General features: G+C 56.9%; 2 protein-coding genes across 2 annotated transcripts in view; one reads left to right on the top strand and one right to left on the bottom strand.

Annotated features, from left to right (window-relative positions):
* Nucleotides 1-275: 275 nt before the first annotated feature.
* ODF3L1 (outer dense fiber of sperm tails 3 like 1) lies at nucleotides 276-3,760 on the bottom strand. Its single transcript, XM_032865155.1, has 4 exons — nucleotides 3,418-3,760; nucleotides 2,481-2,591; nucleotides 1,442-1,555; nucleotides 276-840 (listed from the first exon to the last, which is right to left on the bottom strand). The coding sequence occupies exons 1-4, from the start codon at nucleotides 3,536-3,538 to the stop codon at nucleotides 359-361; spliced, it is 828 nt and encodes a 275-aa protein (XP_032721046.1). The 5' UTR covers nucleotides 3,539-3,760; the 3' UTR covers nucleotides 276-358.
* Nucleotides 3,761-15,770: 12,010 nt separating this feature from the next.
* CSPG4 (chondroitin sulfate proteoglycan 4) overlaps nucleotides 15,771-27,622 on the top strand; it is a 35,899-nt gene continuing 24,047 nt past the window's right edge. Inside the window, 1 exon segment of the mRNA XM_032865114.1 lies at nucleotides 15,771-15,965. Within this exon segment, the coding sequence (XP_032721005.1) occupies nucleotides 15,878-15,965 (88 nt within the window). The 5' untranslated portion in view covers nucleotides 15,771-15,877.

Raw genomic sequence — 27,622 nt, 5'->3', positions numbered from 1 at the left:
GCCCTGAGGGGCCCAGAGGACAGGAACTGCCCAAGGCCACATAGCATTTTAGTGGCAGAGTTCGGACTAGCCGACCAGAGTCTTCCCAGGGCTTCTGGCTGCCTTCTGAGCTGGAACAGACCTTCCCCAGATAGGGATCCCTACATGGCCTCCCAGGATCCCAGCCCCTCACCCAGAGCAGGTCCCAAAGGAAGCAGCCGTGTTTGCAAAACAAAAAATGAAATAAGTGAAAATGTTTATCTAATGCCTTCTGTGAGCTAGACACAGCTCAACTACTTGAAACCTTGGTAAATTGCTCAGTTCCACATATAAAAATAACTTCTGTGGGGAGAGATGGGCAAGGGCCCCAGGAGGGGCCTTAATCATGAATGTCGATGACCAGCGGGCATAGGTGGGGTGAGTGCTTGATGCCCATGGTGAATGCAGGGGTGCGGGGCTTGTGCACCCAGACCTGCTGGACATCGTGGGAGCCAGGGCCGGGCCGAGGAGTGTGGTCCATCGGGTAGGCGAAACGCTTGGCCATGCTGTAGTCAGGGCTACGGTTCTGGTACACGGAGGGCTCAGGCCGGGCGTGCATGGCCGGCCCGGGGCCTCCTGCCACATCCTCCTTGTAGAACCAGTTCTTGTGTTCCAAGGCCAAACTATAGCAAGGAGCAGCTCGGCTGACGGGGTTGTTGGGACCCAGCAAGAGTGGCAGCTGATACCGGTTGGGGGCTGGATTGGGGTCCATCACTCTGTATGGGCACCGGTAGCCAAAAGCATACTGGGGAGCCCTGCGTTCCCCAGGTGGGTGGGTCTTCTCCAAGGAGTAATGGCAGGAGGCTGGGTTGGGGCTCACACCTAAAGGGGATGAATGGAGGAAGCGTCTCAGGGTGGGAGCCAGGCCACGGCTCCTGGTGTCCAGCTGATGGGTCCAGGTAGATCTAAGAGGTCTTGGTTAGCCTGCTGTGATGTTACTGTAACCCCTTTGTCGTCAGGCAGGGACACCACCACCCCTGAATAGGGCTATGGACAGGAGAGGGACTTAGGCCACAGTGACATCAGGACTGACACTGTTATCATAAGATAAAAATCACAAGGGTCACGAGAACATCACCCTTGGGATGTCAGCATCCTGCTATCAACCCCTTGACGTTCTGAAATCACTACAGTCTGTGTGCTCATTAGCATGACAATATCCCTGATGCCCTGGGAACCCCATGACATTTTTATCATAACCTTGCCTGCTGACACGCATGCATACCATTGGCTTCCAGACTAAGCATGGTGACACCGACATGGTGACATCAGTGTTTTGATATAACCTTTCAGGGAGATGCCAGGATCCAAAGACACACCTGGCAAAGGGGAGTCATGACCCTTTGTCCCTGCTCAGGTCCTAAGGGTGGATCCCCATTTCCCATCCTCCCAACCCCCACATCCCTCTCCCATCCCATCTTACGCAGGTTAGAGAGGCGTTCCTCCATGAGGACCTGTGGGCAGCTGGACATTCCAAACCGGGTTATTTTGGGATCCAAGAAATGGCGAGGCCCAGGACTGCAAATGTCCATGACCCCTGCAGGACAGCCCCAGAGAGGCCCAGTCAGCCGCAGAGGATGCCCTAGGGTGAGCCTGGACTGCCTCAGGGTGAAGACCCCCTTTGCCCAGTAGTAAAGTAAGGGTTCCCTTCCGATTCCTTGGCCGCTTGGGTGTTCCCCAACCCTTGATGTCCTCATCTGCAAAATGGGGCTTTTAATGACTGAACTACCAGTCTCAGGAACTTGCTCGGAGAAGCAGAGAAAATCACAGCCGCATAGCAGCGTGGTTGGCTCCCATCGGGGAGCGGTGCCAAGGGGTAATAATAGGCACAGTGGCTATTGTTAGTACAAAGAAGGGGGCCAGTCCTGGACAGGGGGTTCCCCTGCTGAGGAGGTCATGTCATGCGAGGGAGGGACCCAGCAGGCCTCTCGATCTCAGACCCCCTCGACACGCCCCCCACCTTCCCCTCTCACTGGCCTTGACCAGCAGCCAGAGCTCTTCTGTGGCTTTCTGCTCTTGCCCTGCCAGGAGGTTCTAAGCCACCTGGAAGGCTTGGGGGGCCACCATTCCCAGCAGATCCCCCCCACCCCCCAGCTATTTCTGCCCAGCTTCTGTGGCAAGTGAACCCACAGAGGCCAGAGCTGAAGGGCCCCGGCCCAGGACAAGACAGAGAGGAAACTCTACCCCGCCTGCTGGAAAGTGCCATCGGCCTGCGGGGCTCACTAAGGCGGGCCAGCTGGGAGATCCCCACAGAGCTGGCTTTGGAGCGGTGGGTCCCCTGGGCATCCCTGCTGGCTTCCTTGCCGACCCAGTGAGCTACCTGGATGTCCTCTTCAGGGCAGGCCCGGGTTCCCAGGGTCCCGTGGCTACAGGTAATGGCTCCCTAGATCTCACCGTCACCCCAAACACCCAACAGTAATAACCCTGAGCCTGAGGGCACGGCGGGCGTGGTGAGCACTCACGCTTCTCCGAGTGCCTGGTTTGCAGAGTGTAGGCTGGCTCCTGGAACATGGAGATATCGTGGCGTGAGTAGCCCGTGCAGGATGGCCGGAGGTACTTAGCCGGGCCCGGACCTGCGAGGATGGACAGGGCAGCCCTCAGCCTCGGCGCAAGGGATCAGAGCCTGAGGAAGCCCCAAACGCAGGGTGCCGGGAGGACATTGGGATCTTTGCTTCCGCTGACATCACACAGCCGCAGATCCCACCATCCGGCTTCCTCTGGGGAAGGGCAATGTTGCGATCTATCTTAGACAGGCAATGGGTAATAGGAAAGATAATCGTTACAATTAACGGAGAACTTACTCTGCGCCAAGCCCTACTAAGTATTGACACAGATTATTTCAGCTAAGCCTCCTGACAACTCCATGAAGTTGATAGTCTTTGTGTTTCCCATTTACAGATGAGAGAAATGAGACTTAGAAAAACCAGGATGCTCAAAGTCACACAAGCCCGGTAATGTGAAAATTCAGAGACCATCCACCAGGAGACCACAAACATCTAATCACATACTAAACCACCTCCCACACAGACCAACAATCGGTCATTAGCAACATAGTAAGAATTAGTTTGTCTGCTTTCAGTAGAGGGTTAGATTTTAGGGAAGTGAGGAAAGCTAAGGGTAGGCTAAAAGCTCCTCCGAATCCCTAGCTTTTGTCCCAAACTGGAAAATCATACACCACGCTCCCTCCCCCCCCCCGCCCCCCCCAACCCCCCCCCCACCCCGCCAGAAAATCCCCAGCAGCTAATACTGCCTCTGAGGTTCAGCTTGAAGCGGCAGGTCTTCTGCGGGCTTGGAGGAGAGTCCTTGGGAGCTTTGCAGGAGGCAGTGCTGGAAGGCTGGGGCACCTTCAGCAGCCCAGCGGAAAGAGGAATCCCAGCTCAGGGAGGGGCCTGCTCTCACCTTTGATCATTGCCATGATCACAGGAGTCTGCTTTACCTCCTGCCGAGAAGGCACCTGAATGTTCTCCTCTGGGTGCTGCCCTTTGAACCCAGAGTTCCTGGTCCCCTTGGGCGGTTTCATGGCTGGGGCCCAGGAAGGGGCAATGGCTACTGAGAGATCAGGGGTGGGCAAGGGGCTAGGCTTGTGTGGAGCCTGGTGTAGACCGCCCTAGCCCCAAGCCCCTGTGTCCACTCTCTCCCCGACTCGAGAAGCTGCTTGGGGGTTGGGAAGGAAGTCAATCCTCTGGCTTGAGCAGCTGAGGCCGCCCAGGGTGCAGCCAGCCACAGGACCTAGCAGGCTAGAGCTGGGGATGACATCACCGCAGAATTTGGACCATGAGCCCCGGAGTGTTTATTTCCCCCAGTTACCGTGGCAGCTCAGCTATAGAACCCTGAAAGCTGGGCCCCACCAGCCCCTACTCCCCACCAGGCTACACGGCCTGAGGGTGCCCACAACAGAGGGTCAGGGAAGGAAAAGAGAGAGGAGGAGAGACAGGGCCAGCCATTCTCTTCTAATGGGTGCCCTGAAGACAGAGAAAGGAAAGTGTGGGCGGATCCTGGGGGAAGGTTCCCGCAGCCTGGACTGTCTCCTGGGGTGGCCCTCTAACGCCTGCCCCTCCCACCTATCCCCCCAGGTTCTGGACACGCCCTCCCTTCTGTCTGTTTCCCCTTGGAAAAGGATCAAACCGATTATTTCTCACTAAGGTGTTAACTGTCTGATAGCTTCCCAGACTCCTATCCCAGGGCACAGTGTCTTTAGAGATCCATGTCTGGCTCAAGGAAAGCTTGCTTGCCTGCTGCTGGCATTTTAGGCAGGGAATGGGGAGCACATAAGAAGGATGGAGGCATGGCCCGAGGCCTTAACAAGCCACTTCCTGGGCTTGTTGTCCAGAGTACCCCCCCCCCCGAGGGAGGGGCAGTGTGAGAGGGAACATCATGGGGTAGAGAAGCCACCTCACTACCAAATGATGGATGAGCCCTAGGACTGAAGAAATGCTGGGGATGCCTTCACTGCCTAAAAACCCAGGATGTTTGGGGGACTCTAGGGCCTGCCTGCACCTACCAGTTCGTAGTTTAGACTGGGAATTTGATCCGAACCAGCTAAGAGGGGTTTCGGTCTTGGGAACAGATGACTTCCAGCTTTAGAGACGGTGTCTGTCACAGGCCTGGTGCATAAACGAAAAAACTGAGGCCCCTGAAGGGGCAAGGACTTACCCAAAGTCTACCATTGTGTCAGTAGCAGAGATGGAACCAGGACACAAACCCAGGGCTATCTTGGCTCACCACCTCTGATCTAATGGAAACCAAACCCCTTTCTGAGCTCATTCCAACCGGCAGGCTCAGAGAGGACTCAGAGCAGACAGGCCAGACAGGCAGGGCACTCCAGAAGCCCTTGTGGGACTGAATGGCTCAGAATAGAGAGCAGGGCCCCACCCAGTGGCCGCAGACCGCCATCCCCCCACCCCGCGCCCCAATGTGTCCCTCACCTCACCCAGGGGGCCGCCAAGCCTCTGATTTCTGGAGTGAGAGGGCTGGGCAAGGCTGGGATTGGCCCAGCCTCCACTGGCCTCAGGCCACAGGCAGTGCCGCCTCCTCACCCCCATCCTCGTCAGCTTTTCCTGGAGGAAGCTGTGGGCCTGCTGGGCGCAAGCCCTGATGGTCCCCTCCTGCTGCTCGGGGCCAGATGTGGGGCTGAGACCTCCACCTTCCTGATCTGGGGCGGCAGGCGGGGTGGAGTCTCCAAGTGTTCAGACCCAGGGAGCCTTCCTACAATACCGCCCCTCCAGCCGGCACTGCTCCCGTCTGTCACCTGTATGCCTGGCTCTCTGGGGCCAACTGACCCATGCTAGACCCCAGCCCATCACAAGCCGCCAAATTCTGCTCCAAATGCTCCCTTCTTACCAGCTTTGGCAGAAACCTAGCTCACCCCTGTAGGCAGCCCTTGTTCCTCTCCAAGCTGCTTGTCTCATACCCCTGCCCCTCAGAGTCCAAGGTGGAGAGGATTCCTGGTCTCCTTGGTACTCACCTGGGGGCAATGTCCCCTCCCTGTCAAAAGTACCACCCCTCAAGGGCTTCAGCATCCAGGGCCCCCCCGCCCCCATCTGCTCAGGGCAGCCATCTGTCCTGACTGGTAATCCTGGCTTCCTTGGCTCAGGACCTTCTTCCCCACTTGCCCCACCCCTGCCATCACCCGGGTGACTGAGGCTTCCCCAGGGACCACCCATTCCTTGGCCTCCCAGTTCCCAGACCTCCTCCTCCCAAAGTACCTCCCCCCCACTCGGCAGTCTGCTCTCCCCAGCACATTCTGAGCTGCTCACCATCACCCACAGCCCCGACCCTATCCCTCCCTTTGGAATGTCACCCTGGCCACCATCCTGTCACTCTGACACTCTGGTTGGACAAACTCCCTGCTAACGCGGAGACCCCATCATCACTGACACTCCTCTCCCTCCCTTGGTCCCCTCCTGCCTTCGCTGCCCTCCTCGTCCAGCTGCTGTCCTGGGAAACCCCAGCCCTGAGTCCCCAGGTCTGCCTTGTCGGCCTGCACCAGGAAGCAGAAAGCTGTTGGTATCACAGTATCACAGTATCACAGCCTCTGTTGATATCACAGATATCACAGTATCACAGCCTCTGAACCCCGGACTTGTCTCCATGCCGCCCACTGCCCACCTTGCTCTCGCCTGCTCCCAAGGTCAGCTTGCTCTCACCTGCTCCTGAGAGGCCATCGCCAACGTGGCTGATTCCTCTCTGCATGCCCAACCCTCCTTTCAGCCCCCTGCACCGGCTCTTTCTCAGCAGAGGAAACAGGCCAGCAGAGTGGTTTCTGGCCCAAACCCACCCCACCACGCCGTCGGGACACAGGCTCCCACTGCTTCCAGCAGCTGAGGAGGACACCAAGGACTTCTTCCATTCCCTCTGCCTAAGCAAAGTTGGTTAACCTTCCATGGGGTCCCTCCCCACCCCCGTGGTCTCCACACCCTATGTCCCTTCCATATTTTAGAAACCATCTCCCTGACCTCCTCCCCAACACACACACACACACACACACACACACACACACACACACACAGTCTCCTCAACAGCCTGTCTCCCTCTGCCCCATCCAGACAAACCTCCCCTGAGAAGCATTTTCCCTGTTGTCTCTGTTCTCTCCCTCCTTTCACACTTCAGCTCTGCAGGTCATCACGCCACCACCGAAAGGACAACCTCCCTGGGGAAGTAATAGCCAATAGATGCTTTTCACCCCTGCCTGCCGGACTGGCCTCCCGTCTGCCCCAGCCCCAGTGACCAACGGCTCCCCCCCCTTCAGCACTACCTCCTGGTGCCGAGCTGTTTTGGCCTCGCTCCCGTGTCCCCGTTGCCCCTTCACAGGCTTTCCTCCTGGCCCTTCCTTCTCAACCTGACCTTTCAGTGTTGGCTTAAGTTTATTAATTGCAAAGGGGAAAACAGTCACTTTACAGGGAGAATCCTGGCAGGCATCACCTCAACCAAGTGAGGTAAACTGACTTCGCCAGCAGTGGGGCGGAGACATGCGGTGGACCTCCGAGAAGGTCCCCTGAGGAGGCACAGCGTCACCTGGGCCGATCCTGCCACAGACGCGGGACCCGAACCCGATCAGGAAGAAACCACATAAACTCAAATCAAGATTCACTTTACAAAAAACTCGTCTGCACTTGCTGAAAATGGCAACGTCATTAAAGCCAAAGAAACAGTGAAGGAAAGAACTTTCCCAGATTAATAGAAACTCGAGAGGAAGGCAACTCAACACAGTACAGCAGCCAGGATTCCCCTTTGCTTTTAAGGATGTTACTGGAGAAATCGGCAAAACGGGACAAAGGTCTGTAGCTGGTTAAAAACATGATACCAATGTTAATTTCCTGATTTTGATCATTGCTGTCTGGTTATGAAAGAGAAGGATCTTGTTCTGAAAAAAGAGCCACTGGATGGGGCTCCTGGGTGGCTCAGTTGGTTAAGCGTCTGCCTTCTGCTCAGGTCATGATCCTGGGGTCCTGGGATCTGAGTCCTGCATCAGGGTCCCTGCTCAGCGGGGCGCCTGCTCCTCCCTCCTGCTCCCGCTCTATCTCACTCTCTCTCTCAAATAAAGAAATAACATCTTTCCCACAAAAAAGAAAAAAGAAAGATCACTGGAGTGACCATAAGGGGGTCATGTCTGCAGCTCACTCTGGACTAGCTCAGGAAAAAATATGCATATACACAGAAAAGAATCTAAGATCTGGCAAAATAGTAAGATTTGGGAAATCTAGGTGAAGAGTATGTGGGAAATATTTGCAATGGCCTTGCTGCTTTTCTGTAAGTCTGAAATTATGCCAAAACAGAAAGTTGAAAGAAAAACCGTTGGTGTCCCCGACTTCAGTCCTGGACCTTCCTGTTATTCTGCCCCGCCCTCCTCACACCCGGGATGCCCGCCCTCTCAACGCTTCAGTCCCACTGTCTCTACTGCAACGGTTTCCAAGCGGATGTGCCTCTGGCCCGGGCTGTCCCCGGGGCTTTCAGCCCACATAGCCATCGGCCTACACAGGGTCACTGGCTTTCTCACAAACACCTCAAAATCGACGTACCCAAAGCTTCTCTCCTAAGATATAGCCTGCCCCTCATTTATCTCAATGAACGACACCACGAGCCACCCGCCTGCCCAAACTGGAAAGCTGGGCTTGTCCCGGACCTCTCCCTTGCCTTCTGTCTCCACATCCAACAGTCACCGCATCACTCTGGGGTGCCTGTGAGCTCCCACAGGCAGCCCCCGGCCATTTAGTCTCGTGTCCCCAGCACCCAGCTGGGTGGCATATGGTATGGTATATGGTAAGTACTTAAGAAGTGTCTGTTGAGGGGCTCCTGGGAGGCTCAGTCAGTTCCGTGTCCAACTCGTGATTTCAGCTCAGATCATGATCTCAGGGTCCTGGGATCGAGCCCCACATCGAGCTCCACACTCAGTCCGGCATCTGCTGGTCTCCCTCTCCCTCTGCTCCCCCCCACTAGCTCTCTCTCTAAAATAAGTAAATCTTAAAAAAAGAAATAAAAGATGTGTTGAATGAATGAATGAGTTGATCCACTGACTGATCAAGGGAAGGTCTGTCCATGCAGGAGCAGAGTCGTACTTTCGGAGTCCCAGACCCATGCAGGCTCCCTGGACTGTCACTTACACTCCCACAGATTCACATCTGTTACCTGCCACTGCAAAACAAATGATCCCCCAAACCAAGAGCTTAATGTAGCAATATACTCTTACTACTGAACATAGTCTGTGGGTCAGCTCAGGAGCAGCTCAGCGGGACGGTGCTAGCTCCAGGTCTCTCAAGAGACAGCAGTCAAGAGGTCAGTGAGGGCTACGGTCATCTGAAGCTTTGAGTATGCGGGCAGACCCACTTCCAAGACGAGCGGGGACCTGGGGCTGACTGTCAGCAAAAGGCCTCAGTTCCTCCCCTATAGGGCCTCCACGGGCCCCTCAGTCATGGTGGCCACCTTGCCCTAGAGCACGCAGTCAGAAGCTGCCGTATCTTTTAAAGATTTTATTTATCAGAGAGAGAGGGAGAGAGAGAACACAAGCAGGGGGAGCAACAGGCAGAGGGAGAAGCAGACTCCCCACTGAGTGGGGAGCCTGATGTAGGACTCAATCCCAGGACCCGGGGATCGTGACCTGAGCCAAAGGCAGACGCTCAACCGGCAGAGCCACCCAGGAGCCCCGGAAGCTGCCATATCTTTGATGACCTCACCTTGGAGGTCCCACTCCGTCACTGCCGCAGTTCTTAGTGGCTTTGCAGTTCTGCCCTGTTCCATGCGGGAGGTGGCAGCACGAGGGCTGAATGCCAGAAGGTGGGGACCGCGGAGGGCCATCTTGGAGGCTGGCTACCGTGGGCTTGTCACTACACCGGGACCACAAGCCCATGGGGCCCCAAGCGGCGGAACTCCAAGCTGTGTGTTCTCGAGTAAGGTGGTTTATGCACTGAGCGGCACTCAGGCTGGAGACTGTCCTGCCAGCTCCCCCGGCCGTCTCTCGGTTGTCAGTCTTGCCGTTCCTTTAAGCAGCTCCTGGGAGGTGTGCAGAGGGCAGAATCCTGGCATCAACGTCATAACCACCAGGCACTGCCCCTTCTCAGTTTGTAAGCCCCAGCGCCTCCGTTGGAGAACATCCCCAGACCCCCCCACCAGGATGGTTCTACAACTTACAGGTGAGAGAAGAGGCACAGAGACGTGAAGTGGCTCGCCTGCGGCCACACAGAAGCTTGGCAGACCCGGACCTCTGGCTCCTAACCCGACATTCTTTCCACTGCCCTGCCCAGCAGCCAGCCCAAACCCACATCTCCTAACGCCCGTCGCAAGCCTCATTTCCGTCTTAAGCAGGTACTTCTCATCCCTCTTTTAGGAGCCCTGCCCTAGCCCCCAAAGGCCAGACTCTGAGCAAGTATGTTCACGAATTTTCCATCCAAACAGGAACTCTTGGTCCCCCCTCCCAGACACGCTCTCTGCAGGCAACCAATGTCTACTGGTGGAGTGCAGCAGGGGTTAAAAGCATGAACCAATATTTAGAAATAGCACAATCCCAGGGGAGTCAGCTGTGGCCAGCTGCTCATAGCCACTGAAGCCACAGGCTTTTGTGGACATGGTGTGGCCTACCCCAGGGACCGGAGATGGAGGGGATGCTACACCACCCCTCACCCCTGTCTCCCCCATTCGGCCTGGGCATGGCTCCAAGCCCGCTCCCGCTCCCGATCAGGGCAAAGCCCCGCCACTAGCCTCCCATCCGAAGCTGGCTCCCGAAGACAGCAGACACAAATTTTCAGCTCCTGAATTGTGTAATTGTTGAGAATGGCTGCCTCCGCCCCTCCTGGGCCTGGCTGCCCAGGCTTACAGGAGTCTCACAGATGCCTCCAGCCAGGAACAGAAGCAACACCACTCCTAGCAGAGGCCCCTGGTCAGAAGCCCAGGACTGGGAGCCCCTGGCCATGAAACTACAGGGCCACAGAACTGGAGCCAAAAACCTGTGTCCCCTTGCACAGTAGCGGCGTGGGGTCTGTGTCCTTCACGGCAGAAGGCCAGTTCCCTAAGGGCAGGACCTGGGCAGCTGGAGTACACCCCAACGCAGACACCAGCCCATCTAGGACAGAAGCACCCGCCGTTGACCAGCTGCTGGCTTTGACCAAGGGTTCCCTGGGTGGAGTGCATGTGGTCGGAGTGCAAAACACAGAGGCACTTGGAGGACCCAGCGCTGGCCAGGGGCAGGACGAGGCCGTAGCTGCTGCCAGAGCTCACACTGAGTCCAGGAAGCATGGAGGGTAAGAGTGACCAGGAGTCCCTGGCCAGCATCATAGCAGAACTCTGCTGGCAGGGAAGTGGCTTAAGCTGGGCTTGCTGCTCTCTTGTTCTTGCAGAGGCCGATCACTCAGAGAAACTGAGGCAGCCCATACCACAGGTACCTGAAGCTTCAGAACATGCATCCTCCTTCAGCTGAGCTGTGGGCATCCTTCTTCATTCTTCGAGTGTATTCTGAGTTTCCCTCTCCCCTGCCCCGAGTGCCGTCCTGTGCTTTGCTGAGAAGGAGTTAGTCAAGGGGCAGGGGACACAGGGAGTCACACTTCCTGACCTGGCTAGGAATGCCCTGGGAGGCACTCGGAGAATTCAGAGATCATTATTCCAGGGAGTCTGTGGAAAGGCAGGAAGGACTGGGAGGGCTTCCTGGAGGAGGGTGAGAAATGGCTGGGGAGGCAGGGGCCATCCAGGATGGCCACTAAGGGCAGCTGGCCAGCCCAAGCCAGAAGACTTCATGGCAAAGGCTAGAAGGCAGAGGGAGAAGGCCTGAGCCAGGGAGATCCCAGGGAGGCCCTGGTCCGCTCTGCTCAGGACCCAGCCTTTGGGGACCCAGGGAGGCATGCTGAGGAGGCCGGGGAGGAGGCAAATGAGGAGCTCCAACAACCTTTGCTCTTGAGACAGTAGGAGGCGGTCAGGGATCAGCTCCAAAGCAATATGGGGCCTCAACTTTCTGCCAGTCTGCTGGCGTGACATCACTCCACACCAACCCGGGGTTCTGGCCCCGGGCTATAGGCTGAACAAAGGCCAGCCTGCGTATGCTGCTCCCATGTCCACTGGAGCCTCAGTGTTCCCGTCAGTGCAAAGGGAACGCTAGCCCACAACACGCATACTTCCCAGCATTGTCAAGAGCCTTGGTGATTGTTTTGTAAGCTGGGAAGCCCCAGCAGAGAAGCAAGCGTGGGTTATGACCGCTGCACTGGTTGCCACTATTTTCCCGGGGCTGTGTTTCTCTCCCTAGCTAGCAACAAGCCCGGGGGAGGCTGCGCGCTAATCTTGACTTGAACCTCAGCTGTGGGCTGTGGGCTGTGGGCTGTGGGCTGTGGGCTGTGGGCGGGAACTCCGTCTGGAGGCTCCACAAAGGACTCCTGGTAGTGGTGGGTAAGTGTGTGTGGGTGGGGGTGGGGATCAGGGAGAGAGAAGATGGGAAAGGGAAGGAAGAGAAAGGAGGGGGGGCAACAGGGCGGGTAGAAATCTCCACCCAAGTTTTTGATTCATAAAGAAGCAGCAGCCTTCTCTTCTTTTTTCATTCTTAAAAGGAAAGCTCTTTTCCTCCAAACATAGTCTTCCCAGCAGCACCCCCAACTCTAGGCCCACACTTGGCCAGTAATTAGCCCCTAACAAGGACCAGGTGTTTTGCTGACTGGGGTTGAGGAGGAAAAGCAGGGACAAGTTGTGGAATCAATGGCTTTATTGCCACCGGAGACCAGCAGAGCACAGCCCCGCCCCAGGCCTCCTAGAGTGAACCAGATGGGAGTTCTTCTATTTGCCAAAATCCCCACAGAACAGCAGCACCAGCTCCTTTGTCAAACTCAGTGCACATTTATTGAGCACTTACTGTATGCAGCTGCCTCTGGCAGGGAAAATTCAGCCCTCAAGGGACTGACTTTTCATCAGAGGAGGTGATGAGTGTGGAGCTGTGTACCAACTGTAAAGGGCAGGGGCATGTGAGGGCTGCAGAGAAGGAAAAGACAAGCATTTGTGGAGCTCCTACTGCACACCAGCTCCTGGGCCGGCCACGTGAGGTACCTGAATGCATTTAATCCTCACTAACCCAGTTCCACAAATGAGAAAACTGAGCCACAAGAGAGATGAAACAACTTGTTCAAAGTTGGACAGCTCCAGTAGGAGAGCTGGGATTTAAACTTAGGGCCTGGGTTCAAGATCAGCACTCACAACCACCACACAGACGAGCTGTATGCTAAGAGCACCAAGCTTGAGGTCAAAGACCTAGTGCTGGGGCGCCTGGGCGGCTCAGTGGGTTAAGCCTTTGCCTTCGGCTCAGGTCATGGTCTCAGGGTCCTGGGATCAAGCCCTGTATCAGGGTCTCTGCTCAGCGGGGAGCCTGCTTCCCCCCACCCCACCTGCCTCTCTGCCTACTTGTGATCTCTGTCTATCAAATAAATACTTTAAATTAAAAAAAAAAGACCTGGTGCCACCTGATCACAGCTGCGTAGACTTGCTCAAGGCCCTTGATCTCTCTCAGCCTCAGTTTTTTCATCTGCAAAATGGGGCTCAATTTTGTGGCAAACTAGGAAGTGTTGTACACAGGGTGGGATAGTCACTAGACAAGGAGAGGGCCTGAACTCTCTGGAACACAGTACAGATGTTTCCTCAAAAAACTCAAAATAGAAGTACTATCTGATCCAGTATTTCCACTTCTAGGTATTCAGCTGTGCAGAACCTCTGACCCTCCAAGATGCAGTCTTTCCCCTGCCAGGAAGAAGAAAACAGAAACATGAGTTCGAAAGGATATAGGCATCCCGTGTTTACTCCCTCATTATAGCTGCAAGATATGGAGACAGTCCATTAACTAATGAGAGAAAAAAAGAAGATGTGGCATATACACACAGTGGAATAGTACTCACTCATCAAAAGGGACGAAATCATGCCATTTGCAATAACATGGATGGAGCTAGATGGTATTATGCTAAATGAAATAAGTCAATCAGAGAAAGACTAATACCATATGATTTCACTCATGTGGAATTTAAGAAACAGAAACAAATTTAAGGAACAAATGAGCAAAGGGAAATAGAGAGAGGCTAAGAAACAGACTCTTTTTTTTTAAGATTTTATTTATTTATTTGTCAGAGAGAGAGAGCACAGGCAGACAGGGTGGCAGGCAGAGGCAGAGGGAGAAGCAGACTCACCGCCGAGCAAGGAGCCCAATGAGGGACTCGATCCTAGGACGCTGGGATCATGACCCGAGCCAAAGGCAGCTGCTTAACCAACTGAGCCACCCAGGTGCCCAAGAAACAGACTCTTAACTATAGAAAACAGATGGTCCCCAGAAAGGAGGTGGGTAGGGAATAAGTTAAACAAGTGATGGAGATTAAGGAGTGCATGTGCCGTGATGAGCACTAGCTGATGTACGGAAGTGTTGAATACTAGACTGTACACCTGAAACTAATATTACACTGTAATTAATTATAAAAAATTTTAAGGTAAGCAGGGGCTGGGAAGAGAGTGCTGGTGGGTGGGGGTGGGGGTGGGCAGAAGCAAGCAGCTGTGGAAAAGGGATTTTTTTTTTTTTAAGATTTTATTTATTTATTTGAGAGAGAAAGAGCATGAATTGGTTGGGGGTGGTGGGCAGAGAGAGAGGGAGAAGCAGGCTCCATGCTGAGTAGGGAGCCCAATGTGGAGCTCAATCCCAGGACCCCAGGATTATGACCAGAGCCAAAAGCAGATGCTTAACTGACTGAGCCACCCAGACACCCCTAAAATTGTAGTTTTATCTTTTTTTTTAAATACTCTGCAAGCCTGCTTCCCCCACCCCACCTGCCTGCCTCTCTGCTCACCTGTGATCTCTCTGTGTCAAATAAATAAATAAAATCTTTTTTAAAAAATATTTTATCGGGCGCCTGGGTGGCTCAGTGGGTTAAGCCTCTGCCTTAGGCTCAGGTCATGATCTCAGGGTCCTGGGATCGAGTCCCACATCGGGCTATCTGCTTGGCAGGGAGCCTGCTTCCTCCTCTCTCTCTGCCTGCCTCTCTGCCTACTTGTGATCTCTCTCTGTCAAATAAATAAATAAAATCTTTTTTAAAAAATATTTATTTATTTATTTATTTATTTATTTGAGAGAGAACATGAGAGGGGAGAGGGTCAAAGGGAGAAACAGATTCCGTGCTGAGCGGGGAGCCGGATGCAGGACTCAATCCCAGAGTCTGGGATCATGACCTGAGCCCAAGGCAGACGCTTAACAGACTGAAACACCCAGGTGCCCCTGAAAGAGGGATTCTGATGAAAGAAGGGAGGGAAAAGCCACCCACTTGCTGCGCGGAGAAGCTGAGGCCGGGCAATGCCGATGCTGGGGCTAGGCACAGAGTGGGCAGAGCCTCTACATGCTGGAAGTTCTATGGTAGTATTGCCCTTTCTCCTCCTGTTCGGGGCAAGGCTGAGGTTGTTGCCTCAGAAGGAGTCAAGAGGAGCAGGACCCAGCCTGAAGCTGTTGGGTAGGATCTAATGCACGGCCAGATTTCCAGGAGGCAACTCTAGGAATTTGGAACACCCAGATTCAGGAGTTAGGAGGCTTGGAGTCTTAGTCCCAAAGGGCCAGGGACATACACTCCACCTGGGGCCTAGTAAGAACGGCTTCTGGCTCTTGAGCCAGCATTCTCCTCCATAAAATGTAAAATGGGGTTGGGGGAGGGAGAGGAAAGGAGTGGTTCTCACCCACTTTGTGGGGTCATTTTGAGGCAAATGATACTGCCTTGTGGGAGAGTCTGGAACATCTCTCTTTTGTAGACTAGGAAATGGAGGCTGTGTGGGGCAGAGAAGGCCAAGATCACTATGCCAGGGGACACAGAGCAGAACCTCAGGCTGGTGCCTCTTTGTCCAAATGGAGTCCCAAGGAGACCTTAAAGGAAAGCAGCCCAAAAGCAGTTTATGTGTTGGTAGGGGCCTGTCCTCCTAGGCCAGGAGCACACACACACACACACACACACCCCAATCCTTGCAAGGGCAGGAGAAAAAGAAGTGGGGCTAACCCAGCTCAGACCCAGAGGAGGTCTCCTGGAGTCCTTGGGTCAGACCTCCAGGGGTCTAGGCTCCTCTGGGACTTTGTTCCTGATCTGCAGTGCAGGGCCTGGATCCAACGGAGCTGTAAGGGTCTTCTCACCCTTGAACAGGGAGGAGCAGCCCAGTACGGGCCCTTTAAGAAACTTGGGGGTAAGGGGGGCCAATGGGGGAGCCCCATCCTGAAACCGGAGCCCGCGCTGGCGCCTGCCCCGCCCCCAGAGTTAAGTAAGGCGGTGGCAGCGGGCTGCTCCAGAGCCCCAGCCCGAGTCGGCTGAGCCAACCCTCCAAGCTTCTCTCCGCTAGCGCCTTTCCTCTAGCGTCCCAGCTCCTGGCAAATCCTGCCACACAGCCCGCCGCGATGCGCTCAGGCCAGCAGCCTGCGCCTCCGGCCCCTGCCCTGGCCCTGACTTTGACCTTGGCTGTGTTAGCCAGACTGTCATCCGCAGGTGAGTAAGGGGCCTGAGACCACCGGCCTGGCTGGAGCTGTGGGGGGCTCCTTGGGCAGAAAAAATGGGACAGGAGGGCCCAGAAGTCAGCCCCGGACTGGGAGGGAAGGGGGCTGTTCTTCTGCTCCTCCAGGCTGGGATCTCCGGGAGATCCACTCTGGGGCCGAAGCAGGCTCCCCAGTGACAGCTCTCCATCTTGGGGCTTCTGTGGGCTCTGGCTATCTGTGGTTGGCCCCACTCGGACTGTCTAGGGTGTGGCTTCACGCACGGTTGTCCGCTAAACCTAGCAGGACACTGTTGTCCGCTAAACCACCCAATGCTGTCTGGGCTCTCTGAGCCCAGCAGGCTTTTGATGACTGCCCTGGTGCCCAGAGGACACTCTGTGACAGCAGAAGCCAGTACCCCAGCCTCAGCTGCCAGGGCCAGGAACGGGGGCGTGCTACAAGGCGAGAAATGGGGAGGGAGCCGCCCTGCCCCACCCTGTATGGGGCCCCACGTGTACCTACAGCCTGCAGCCTCCTCTGGCTTCCTCCAACGGCTCTGGCCCCCTTCCTTGTCCCCAGGTAAATTTGTACGGCCTCCTCACCACCACCTTCCTCCTGCCTTTGTCTCTAGCTCCCGCTAGACCACCCATGCCTCAGCCTCCCTTCAGATGTCCCAACACTCCCACAGGGGCCTGTCCCTCAGACAGCCCCTGGGCAACCCCTGCCACACTTTCCTGTCCTGGCATTGGTGACTGACCCCAGCAGAGACTGAGTGACGGTTCACCTTCTGAGGGGCACCGGGATGCGTCTCCTCTCTGTCACGCGCCAGAAATCCCGCCATGACGGCATTCTTCCTTGAGTCAAGGCATGGTCTAGTTATGCCATAAGAACCGTGGCCTCAGGGCCCATCTGTCATCACTACCCATGTATGAATCAGTACTTCAGCCTACATCTTTCGGGACCATTCCCAAGAGCAACTCTCAGCAGAGGAAGAGCCTGATTCCCTCTTCCCAAGGGCCCAGGCCACACCCTCCTCCCCATCAGATGGGGAAGCCAGCTCTAACGGACAGCATCACGAGGTACCCAGAGGGAAATGAGTCAGGGGAGGACCCCCCACTGGGGTGAGTCAGAGTTGGGTCCCCAGGCTCTCTGCTCCCATTCCCAGGGACCCCCTCCTTCAGAGTCTCAGGGCCTGGGTGATGGGCTGGGCCTCCGGAGAGATGGGAAGGGACCATCTGGGGTGACTGGAGTGGGCTGCTTACCCAGCCTGTGGCCTCCAGCCAAGAAATTCCAGCACCCCCATCCCCTTGGGCTTCAACTGAGAGCCATTCTCAAACACCTTCTCTGCATCAACAATGTACAAGCATTGTGCTGGGCAATGAGGAGGGCACGAAAATGGATGGGCTGAACTTGAACTCATGCAGGAGGCAGAAAAGCAAATTAAAACTCAAACAGCAATTCCCGTCACGTCTGCAAAATCCAGATGAAGAGTAGGGTGAAGAGAAACTGCCAGGCAGGCTGGGGCAGGCCAGAGGTGATCCTGGAGCCAAGCTTTGGAGGATGGAGAGGGGTCAGTACTCTAGGCAGGAGCTCAGCCCGAGCAAAGGCACTGAGGTGGATGTGAGAAGAGCATGTTGAGACAGGAAAGGCAGCAGCCTGGTTAGAAGGCTTATTTTGAGCACCAGCCAGGAAGAGCCATCGGGCTGGGGCACAGAATCCTTAAATGGCGGAATATAGCCCACAGCCTATGCCCTGTTGGCACTGGGGAGCCAGCGAAGATTTTAAGGCAGGAGAGTAGTATGGCAACAGTGGTGTTTTATAATGTTAAGCCAATCTCTGCCTTTAGGAAGAATTTGGAAATGGGAAGGGGACAGAGAGCGGGAATCTTCTCCCCCTCCCAGGCAGAGTTCCCCTCCAACAGTCCACCTCTGTCACAACGCCGGGCTCAGCGCCCTCTCCCCGTCTCCGCATAGGGTCAGCCCCTACCTGAGGAAGGCGCCATTCCCATCCATCCTAGACACCCCGAGCCGCAAAGGCCCTGGAGGTCTCAGGTACCAGAGTGAGACACGTTAGGATGCTTTCCCTGCGTTCATCAACATTCCAGAACATCTAGGTCATGAGGCCTGGGAGTCAAACACCCTTGGAGACCGCCTGGGCCAAGCTTCTAGTAGTACAGACTGGGAACCTGAGACCCCAGGGAGGAAGCAAAGTGTTCTAGGTCCCACAGAGAGTCCCAGCAGCCCAGGAAGCCTTGCTTTCGGGGAGCGCCCCACCTGTGTGGGAGCTTGGGCTAAGGGCCACTCTGCCAGGGTGGCATCCAGCTTCTTCTGAGCCCTATGGGAGGCGTTCAGCAGAGGGACGACCAGTGGGGGAGACCGGTTTGAGCTGATGTGGACTTGGCATTCCCGCCGGGGGAACAGCATGAGTACAGCTGAAAGCTCAGAGTGGGCACAGAGCCTGCAGGACCAGTGGCTCCCACGCCTCTGACCTGGCCAGACAGAAGGTGAGGGGCTGAAGTAGGACTTCGGGTAGGGCAGGGAGGGCTCCACATTTCCCAGGTGAGGACTCTGACCTGATGGGGAGTCCCACAGAACAGGAACCTGGAGCCATGGACTCAAGGAATTGAGTTGGGTAGATTCTTCTGCCTCTGGGGATCCTCTGGGGAGCAATGGTGCTGGAGATGTGTGTGTGCGCGTGCGCACTGCCCCGGGGCCTCTGGGGCAGGGCAGAGGCCAGGCCCTTGGCCTGGCCCACCCAGGCTCTGGAAAAGTTGTTCAAGAACCAAGTATAACTGAGCCAGCCCCCATCCAACGTCCGCCTGCCCTCCATGGCAGGACAAGCGTCTCTCAGTGCTGTCTGCCCCGGGGTCTGTGGCGGGGGCTGCCAGGTGGGCCAGGTGGCTGGTGGGGACAGCCGAGGGGAGCGGGCTGTGCAGGGAGCTTTCAGAGGAAGTGTATAGGCTGCTTCTGGGAACTGGGCGTGCTGCCCAGGAGGGGGCAGGCAGGGGAGGGGGAGTTGGAAATAGGCTTGACTACACACTCACTAGAACACTCAGATGTGGGTGTGCACACAAGTATGAGAGCTCCGAACACGAACACGGTGGCCATGCTCACAGACCTGGGCTGGGTGGGGCCCAGGATGAGGAGGCGAGGGCTGGAGGGGGGCAGGGGCTGCTGGGCTGGGCTGTGGCTCCTTTTCAGCACCAGGACTGAACTGAACTGAACAGGGGGGGCCTTTGGACTTGAGCCTGCTCCCTTCCTGGTCCCTCTGCCCTTTCATAACCTCTCCCCCAACTCCAGACCCCTTCCAGCTCCCCCATAGATTCCAACTTTCCCCCTTGCCCTAACATATGCCTGGGTCCATAGAGCTTTCTAGAGTTAAGACTCTTTCTTCAGGTGCAAGCTTCAGGTGGGATTCAAAAGTACCCTGTTATCATTCTTACTGAATGTAGATGAGTGTTGGGGACGCACCGAGTTTGTATGAACAGTTTTGTACTTGGTTTCTCTCTGGGGTAGAGGTGCCTAGCTCTCTCGCTTCTCAGAAGGGTGCATCATTCCAAACAAGGGGAGGGTAGAGCTATGTTTAATTGGGCCCTCACCTCCAGAGAAATCCTGGGTGGGGGGAGCTACCCTGTTGTATGCAGCCTCACATCACCCCCGCAAGCCAGGGAACGTTCCCATTTTAGAGATGAGGAAACTTTTTTTTTTTAAATTTTATTTATTTATTTGACAAACAGAGATCACAAGTAGGCAGAGAGGCAGGCAGAGAGAGGGGGAAGCAGGCTCCCTGCTGAGCAGAGAGCCCTATGCCAGGGCTCGATCCCAGGACCCTGGGATCATGACCTGAGCCGAAGGTAGAGGTTTTAACCCACTGAGCCACCCAGGCACCCCAGCTGAGGCTCAGAGAAATGCAGGGACTGGCCTTGGGACACACAGGCCGCAGTGTTGTCACTCCCCTCAACAGCAGCCCACATGGGGCCAGTAGGCAGTCACTCACCAGTGGGCCCAGGCCTCCACAGCAGGGGAGAGGGACAGGTCTTCAGGGGTGAGACAGCTCCCCGAGGACCCCAGAACTCTGCTCCTGTGCCCCACACCCCACCTCTCCAGCCCCTCCCTCCTTTGTCAAGGAAAAAGCAAATCCTCTTCAAGAAAGTCCCCCACCCCCTTCAACGGCTGGGGTAGCAAATGAAGCCACATTTGTCCCAGATGGAGGGCAGTGGTACTCAGGGCTGCCATGGAGGTGGCCTGGGGGCAGAGCTCTTAACAGTGCCTGTCCTGTTGACCATCCCTTCCTCCCGCTCACCTCCTGCCCACACCCGGCCACACCTGGCCCTCAGAACAGCCGGCTCTGCCAGCCCTCAGGTGCCCAAGCCAGGCCTCTGGCCACGGCTTGCGCCTTCCCACGTCAGTGTGTGTCTCCTGTGGCTTCACTGTCATGGTGGGTAGTGGAGTTGCCTCCCCTCCCAGACCTTACTGCAGAGGCTACCCATGGTTCATAGGGAAATGGGCCCAGGGAGTGGCAGCTACTCTGTGTCCAACACCAAGTCCTTAGCAGGCTGCAGGCGAAGCCTCCTGGCTCTCTGTCCCTGTATCTGGCTTAGGTGTTGGCCTTGCCCATGGGACCAGCCACTCCCTGCAGGCAGACTTCCCTTCTGCTTTCCTCGGGGGTCTCCACTGACTTGCTCCATATAGGACTGAACCCACAGAGGGGCGCAGTGACTGTCTTGCCCACTATGCCTGGGATGCCCCAGGGCTTTTCATCCAGAGTGGACTGAGCGTGGCAGCGGGGAGGGGGAGGCCAGCCCCGCCCCCAGCCACACAGAGCAGCTTCAGGAGCAGGTTTACATAGATCTGGGTTTTGTGTATGATGTAGTTTTTATAACGTGTTCTGTGGCTTGAAAAAAAAAAAAGAGAGAGAAAAAAAGAAGACGGGAAAGCCAAGCAATTGCTTTGAGTTGAAACATGCTGAGAGCAGGGAAGACTCAGGTCAGATACAAGGAAGAACTTCTTGGTTTTCAAAGAATCCAAATCTAGACTGATACGAAGGGCCCCTGAAAGGCGTCCTTTCCCAGGGGGAGCAAAGTCCGGGGGCCTGAGGGCAGGGAGCAGCCCATAATCCCAGCTTCCTCCCAGTCAAGCCTGGGGACCTGGCCCTACTGCCCCAGTGTCCCACTCCTGCCACTTCTAGAACAAAACGGGACATTCCTAAGCATCCAGAAGACACCATGACTCTGCTGGGCCCTCTCCCCACTCCGCTCTATCAGCCTCTACACTAAAGGTGATCCTGGGTCCCAAAGTGTGACTGATGAGCTCGGCCACCATATGATAACCCTCATCCCTGGCGCCCGACCACCTCTCTTCAAGCTGTTCCTGCAACTGGTCTTTTCTCATCCTTCAAGGCCCAGCTCCTGTTCCTCCACCCTGTGCGTCTTTCCCAACCCTTGACTACTGAGGTCCACAGCCTGGTCTTCCCCTTGTCGGGGGCCCTGCCCTCCTTGTCTGTGGGGCCAGCAGTCTTTCTGCCCCCTGCTCCAGGACCCCCACCAGTAAGATGCCCAGGAGGTACAGGTACACATGTGTGTGCACACGTGCACACACAGCCGAGAGTGTCCCACACTTCAGCCAGTGGTCCCGGGAGAAACCCCCAACTCAGGATTCACAGCCCCCAGCTCCAAGGCTGAAGCAGGACCTCTGGCCAGGCCAGCCTCCTCTCTGGGGAGAAGGAGGAGGCTGGAGAGAGGAGACCAACTTCCTTTCCCACCTAAGAGCAGCCCTCCCCCACCCACATTTCAGGATGGGCCAGCTATAAATACCAGTGGGCCCAGGATGCTCATTCCCACGACTCCAGCCCCTCCCTGCCTCTTCCCTGTGCACAGCAGCTGGGGCTGGTCCCCGTCTCCTGCAGCTGGAGGCTGGCCAGGCAGGCTACAGGCCCAGAAACACACACACACATACACACACACTTCCCACCATGGTCAGGGAAGAAACAAATCACCCTTTTTGGGTGCCTTGGAGCAGCTAAGAGCAAGCCCCCTCCCGCTCCTGCGTCCAGACTCAGGCCCCACCTCTCCCTCCTCTGAGTCCTCAGCTCCAGGAACTTCTGCAGGGCTGGGGGAAGTGGGAGGGCTGGGAGGTCAGGCACACAGTGGTAAGGAACAGGGCATTAGGGAGCCCAGGATTTCATTCCAGCCCTACCCCTTGATGAGTGACCTTTCTGAGCCTCAGTCTTCTCTCTAAAATGGGTCTAAATGATTCTGACCTCCAGTGCACATTGAGGATCAAAGCCCTTTGCCAGAGTAAAGGCTCAGCTAGAGGCTTGCTGCCTTTCTGTTGTTCCCATTGTCTTCTGGACTGGGGCAGGCCCAGCAATAAGGGGAATCTTCGAGAAAGGTGCCAAGGTGGGGGACTGGGTGAGGTGGTCCTGTGAACCAGTCTGTGTGGGCCTCAGAGACAGGGGAAGAGGGAGGTGGGTCCCCAAGGGAGTGAGCAGCCACTGGCTGCCTGCCAGCCCAGGACCCTTCAGTAGAGGGGAGGCGTCCTGCATCTGACCGCCTCACCCGGCTGAGTCCCACACACCTCTCCCACGATGAGAAGTAGGACAGCCCTCCCCAGCCTCACCCCAAAGCCTAATGGCCCCTTGGACACCGACCCTTGGTCCTGGGTACAACACAACCAGTCCGTGTTCAAAGAACCACCAAACGAAACTCAGAGCCTGTCGGGTGCGGACAAAGAGAATGAGCAGGCAGCGGTAACTTTGGTAGGATGGGGCGCCTGGACACCCATCTTCGCCCTGCCCACTGCCCACACCTGGGGCCCCTCTGGAGGGGTGGTGGGAGATGACCGCCAGCGCTCCCGTGGGGTCTGTTAAGGAGTGGTGACTCCTTAGGCAGGAGGACCTGTGTCACAAGGAGCAGAATGCAGATGGAGGGAGCCAAGCGCCCTCTCTGCTCTGAGCAGCTCGGACCCATTGGAGATGTTGATGATGCCCGAGCCCGTGTGTACGTGAGATCAGAGCTGGTGCGGGCGAGGCCGCGTGAGTCCTGGAAACAGGCTGCAGAGCGGGTCGAGCAGCTGGGCCATGCCCGCTGGAGGGGCACTTTAGCTGAGAGGCTGGGTGGGGTCTGGGCCCCCATCTTCTGCCTTCACCCTCTAAAAGTAACTCTTCTCAGCAGAGCACTGGGCAGAGCTCGGCCCGCTCCCCGAATGGGCACTAATAGCATCCAGGCGCCTGCCCCCAGCTAAGGCGCCCTTTCTCGGCATCTGGTGCCCAGCTGAGGCCCCGGTGAACTCTTCCAGAACTCTTCCAGGGCCAGATACCCAGATGAGAGCCCATCCCTCCAAATGTTGACAGCCCTGAGGCAGGAGAGGTGGGGACCCGGAGTCAGCCTTGCTACCACAGCCCTTGGGATACCTGGCCCTGCTATGTGGCCTCGGGCAGACTCTACCTCTCTGGGCATTTGGGTAGGATAGTCAGTCCCCAAGGTCAGCTGTAAAAGCCCCCTGACAACAGGACACTGGGCTCTGCCTCTGTGCACAGAGAGCCAGCTGCCTGTGTGGGGCCAAACAGTGAACTGGGCTGGGCCTGCAAGGGGGCGAAGGGGCAGCCCAGCCCGCCAGAGCTCCCTGGCACCTAGAATCCACTTTCCGAGTCGGCATGAAGCCCTGGGGCTCTCCCAGGATGGGAGTAGCGGCCCTGCTCCGCCCCCGGTTCCCATTTTCCACCCCCTTGCTCTAGCCCCACCCAGCCAAAAATAAACCCGGACCACCCCATCTTGTACCAGCCGGACCCACCCAGGCCCTCCAGAGCCAATTGAGTCACCGCTCCAAGCTGCTCCTTTTTTTAACTGTCTGAGTCACCGGCTGTGGCGAGGGCTCCGTGACACGAGCCCCAGGCTACAGCCAGGCCACAGCCTCCAACAGCACAACCCAGGGAGGGTTCCGGATCGAGGCTGGCAGCAGGTGTGAGCCCAGACCACAGCCTCTGCCTGCAACACCTCCAGGCCAGGGGCACCTGCCCCAGAGCCCAGACCTGTCTCCAACATCCCTGCCACCACCTCGCCTCATCCGCCCAGGACAGTTTTTCAGGGATCTTGGTGACAAAGCCCATCTAGGTGAGCCCAGCCCCCACAGCACTTCTTTGTCTCAGAACAGGCCTCCCAGGGCCTCCCTCCCTGGGACGGAGGGTCTCCAAGGCCCTGGGCCCTGCAGGGATGGGAGTGGGCCAGGCCACAGAGATACTTAATTCCTGCCCCTCCTCATTGGCTCCAGCTCAGACTCTGGCCCTTCTGCCCAGAATGCCATGAAGACTTGCTGTGGCACAGAGGTCTCCCCCTCAGATCTCTCTGGGCTTCCTCTATCCCCAGGCCTCACAGGGCCAACCAAGCTCTGGTCTCTCTTCCCTCATCCCTCCCTCTCTTCCCCGTGGCTGTCTCTCTGTCTGGCCACCCCATGTCTCTGACCCTGCTCTGTCCCCTTTCCTTCACCCAGTCCCCGTGGCAACCCCGGGTGCAGCCTCTACATCCACGTGCGCGCGGGCCTTCCCAGGCCTTCCTGGGCCTTCCCAGCACACACAGCACACCCTCACCTCCACCCATTCCCATAAGGGGCTCGGGGCCCCAGGGACCCATCCTGAGGGAAATTTTCCATCCCCTCACCCAAGTCCCCTCCTTCCCTGGCCCCCGAAGCACAGGCTACATCCTGTCATCCTGTCATCCTTTGGTAGGGGATGTCAAGATCCCACAGGCACTTCCTTGGAGTCTGAGCAGGGGTGGGCAGGGGGCCTGGGAACGGCCCCACCCCCAGCCCTGCCTGAGCAGGAGCCTGCACAGCCTCAGCCCCAGCCATCTCCTGTCTGTGGCCATGGCCTCCAGCTATAAATAGGGGCTCTGGTTCTATTTTCTTTAAAAACAAGCACCAGACTCTGTCACCATGGGCCCAGAAAAGCACTCCCTGGCTGGAGCAGTCCCCCACCGCATCCCAGCCATGGTCCCACCCCCCCACCCCCGCTCCCCCCACCTGCTGAGGGCAAGCTTCCAGATGTGGCTCCTGCCGGGCTGGCTCAGCTGGAGAACACAGCCACCCCTCTCACCCTCCCTGCTTTCCATCTCCCTTCCCCAAGCGGCGCCAGTCTTATTCCTGAGACACCACTGTTGATAGGGAGAGGTAACAGGAGCTCAACTCCCCAAGCCACAGCTCAGGGTCTTTGCACCCCGAATGCAGAGAAGGAACTGTGGGCTGTGGGGAAGGCCGAATGCAGAGAAGGAACTGTGGGCTGTGGGGAAGGCCGGGAGAAGGCTTCCTTCCTGAAGGAGCAGGAGGGAATTCTGCCCGCAGAAAGGAAAGTAGAGCTGGCCTGAGCAAAGTCTGGGAGCGGGGACCTGTCGGGTGCGAACAGAAAACAGCGCAAGGTCTAATAATGAGGCTGACACGTGCATGGTGTGTTCCTGGGAGGTGAACAAGAAAACCTGGCAGGGCTGCGACAGGGTGACCCAGCACCTTCAGTGCCACACCACTGTTGGGGCTGGATTGTGGGGCAATGGGGAGCCATCGAAGGCTCTCTCAGACAAAGGGGGATGACAAGGCGACTTCCAGTTTGGGTTAAGAATGGTTGCTATTAGCAAAACAAGGCAGGAAATTCATTAAGCCTAGCAGGGGCTGGTCACCATCTGCCCTGTGGGATGGCATAGAGGAGCAGGAGGGGGAGATGAACTGGAAAGAGAATTTAGGGACAGGATGGCTGGAACATGGGGAGGAAAGAGAGAGAATGTCCACAATGACTTTCAGATTTCTACCCGGCCATGGGTAGGTGGTGAGGCCTTCTCTGGAAGGCAAGCAGGTTTGGGGAGAGATGACACCAAGTCTCGCTTGAGATAGGTGGGCTAGGGTTTGGAGGTCCCTCTGGGTATTTCTGGGGCAGATGTCTCGGAAGGCATTGGCAGGCAGGCCCAGAGCCCCAGAGCCTTGGTGTGGAGACAGAGATGTGGGTGCCATGAGGAAGAGCCTGTGTCTGAGGCCAGGCGAGAAGAGGTTGGCCTGGAGAGAACACAGTGGTGGGACACATGCCTGGCCTGTGGGGAGTGGTAGGCAGGAACCTATTCCCAGAGGAGTTGGGCCCGTCCCTGGGGCAAGGTCTCAGGGTAGGGATCTCTGGGGGATCTGGGTAGCACAGAGCCCCCTAGCAAGGATTCTAGGGTTTCTCAGTCTACCCTGCCAGGCCACACATTCCTGCAGGCATCCCAACCATGCTGGAAGCTTGCTACTCAGCCTGTCTATGGCTAGCCCATAGAAAATACCTCCCAGGGGCCAAGGGCCACCTCCATTTGATCTCTGTATTCCCTTACGTGCTGATGTTTCTGCTGTGGGCCCACATGTACGGGTCTCCTGGATGGCAGGAGTCCTGCACAGGGGGTCTCGGCCCTCCGTCCTGTCCTCAGGAGCCTCTAGTTCTGGCTCCCCTGTACCCCTGTCCTGACCACAGCCCTCCACTAGCCACTTTCTGAGGAGCTGGGCTGGGCAGGCCAAGTTTGCCTTAGTCTCCCCAGCCAGGTCTCCTTTGCGCAGATGGGAAAACTGAAGCCAAAGAGAGCACTGCGGCATGTGGCTGGGTCGGGGGGTGGGTACTGTCCCAAGCCCCTGCTTCCCCCAGTCTCCTGGATAGGCGACTGCCATCTGTGAGATTATCCCACCTCTCTCCCCTGTATTTCAGTTGGAGGAACTAAGGCAGGGTTAGCATGGCTTCTCCAAGGCACACAGACTCCTGAGCGCAGTCTGGGCCAAACTGTCCAGGCCTGTATCCAGATCAACAGTCATTGCTTCCGCCAACACCCCACCCCAGCTGATACACTCACTGTCTCCAAGCCCAGGCTGCCAGGCTGGGGGAAGCCCCAGGACACCTCCCCAAGGGCCCTGCCTTTAGCGGTTTCTCATCCCAGAGCTGAAGGGGAGCTTGGGGATGAGCAACAGGCTTCTGCCTGCGTCCTGCCTCTGGCTTCAGTCCCCAGAGAGGGGGTGGCCCCACAGCGTCTCCAGGGGAAGCTTCTCACCCAGGACCCTTGCCCCACCACCCTCTTCCCTGGTCTCCAAGTCCCCAGTGGGCACGACCGGCATTTATCACTGGCCATTCTTAGCCAGGCCTGAAGAAGGTCCCTCCCTGATCCAGCCAGCCCCAGAACCAGGCCTGCACAGCCACACCAGGAGAGGCCAGCTGCCAAACCAGCCGCAGAAAGCAGATGCTTTCCCCTCCCTTCCTCTCTCCCCTCCCCCCCTCCCCCCTTCCCCCCAGGGAGCCCCTGAGGACAGGAAGGGAAAAAGTGTGTCTCTTGGGCAGCGGGCCAGCTCTCACACCCTCCTCCTGCTGGAGCCGGGCACATGCCCCACTTCCACTCGCACATGCAACAACAACCCCCCCACTGCTTCTGTGGGCACATGGCCCTCCCTGATACCACACCAGCCGACTCAGAGCCACAGCCCAGCGGCTCCCATCCAGCCCTGCACTGCTCCTCTCCCGGCCTCAGTGCAGGCAACATCCTCTTTGAGCTTCATTACCTCACCTGTAACAGGGCAGCTCTGTCCCAGAGACCCTGGTGGGGGCAGGGGCTGCTGAGCAGCCCAGCGGCGGGGTGAGAAGGGTGTCTCGCTGTCTTCCCTGCCAGATCCCCTGCCTCGCAGCCTGGGC

The sequence above is a fragment of the Lontra canadensis genome, unplaced genomic scaffold, assembly GCF_010015895.1.
Source record: "Lontra canadensis isolate GAN:19392208 unplaced genomic scaffold, GSC_riverotter_1.0 scaffold28, whole genome shotgun sequence".
NCBI lineage: Eukaryota > Metazoa > Chordata > Mammalia > Carnivora > Mustelidae > Lontra > Lontra canadensis.
The sequence above is the reverse complement of the archived record's forward strand: the minus strand, read 5'-3'. Positions and strand labels throughout refer to the sequence as shown.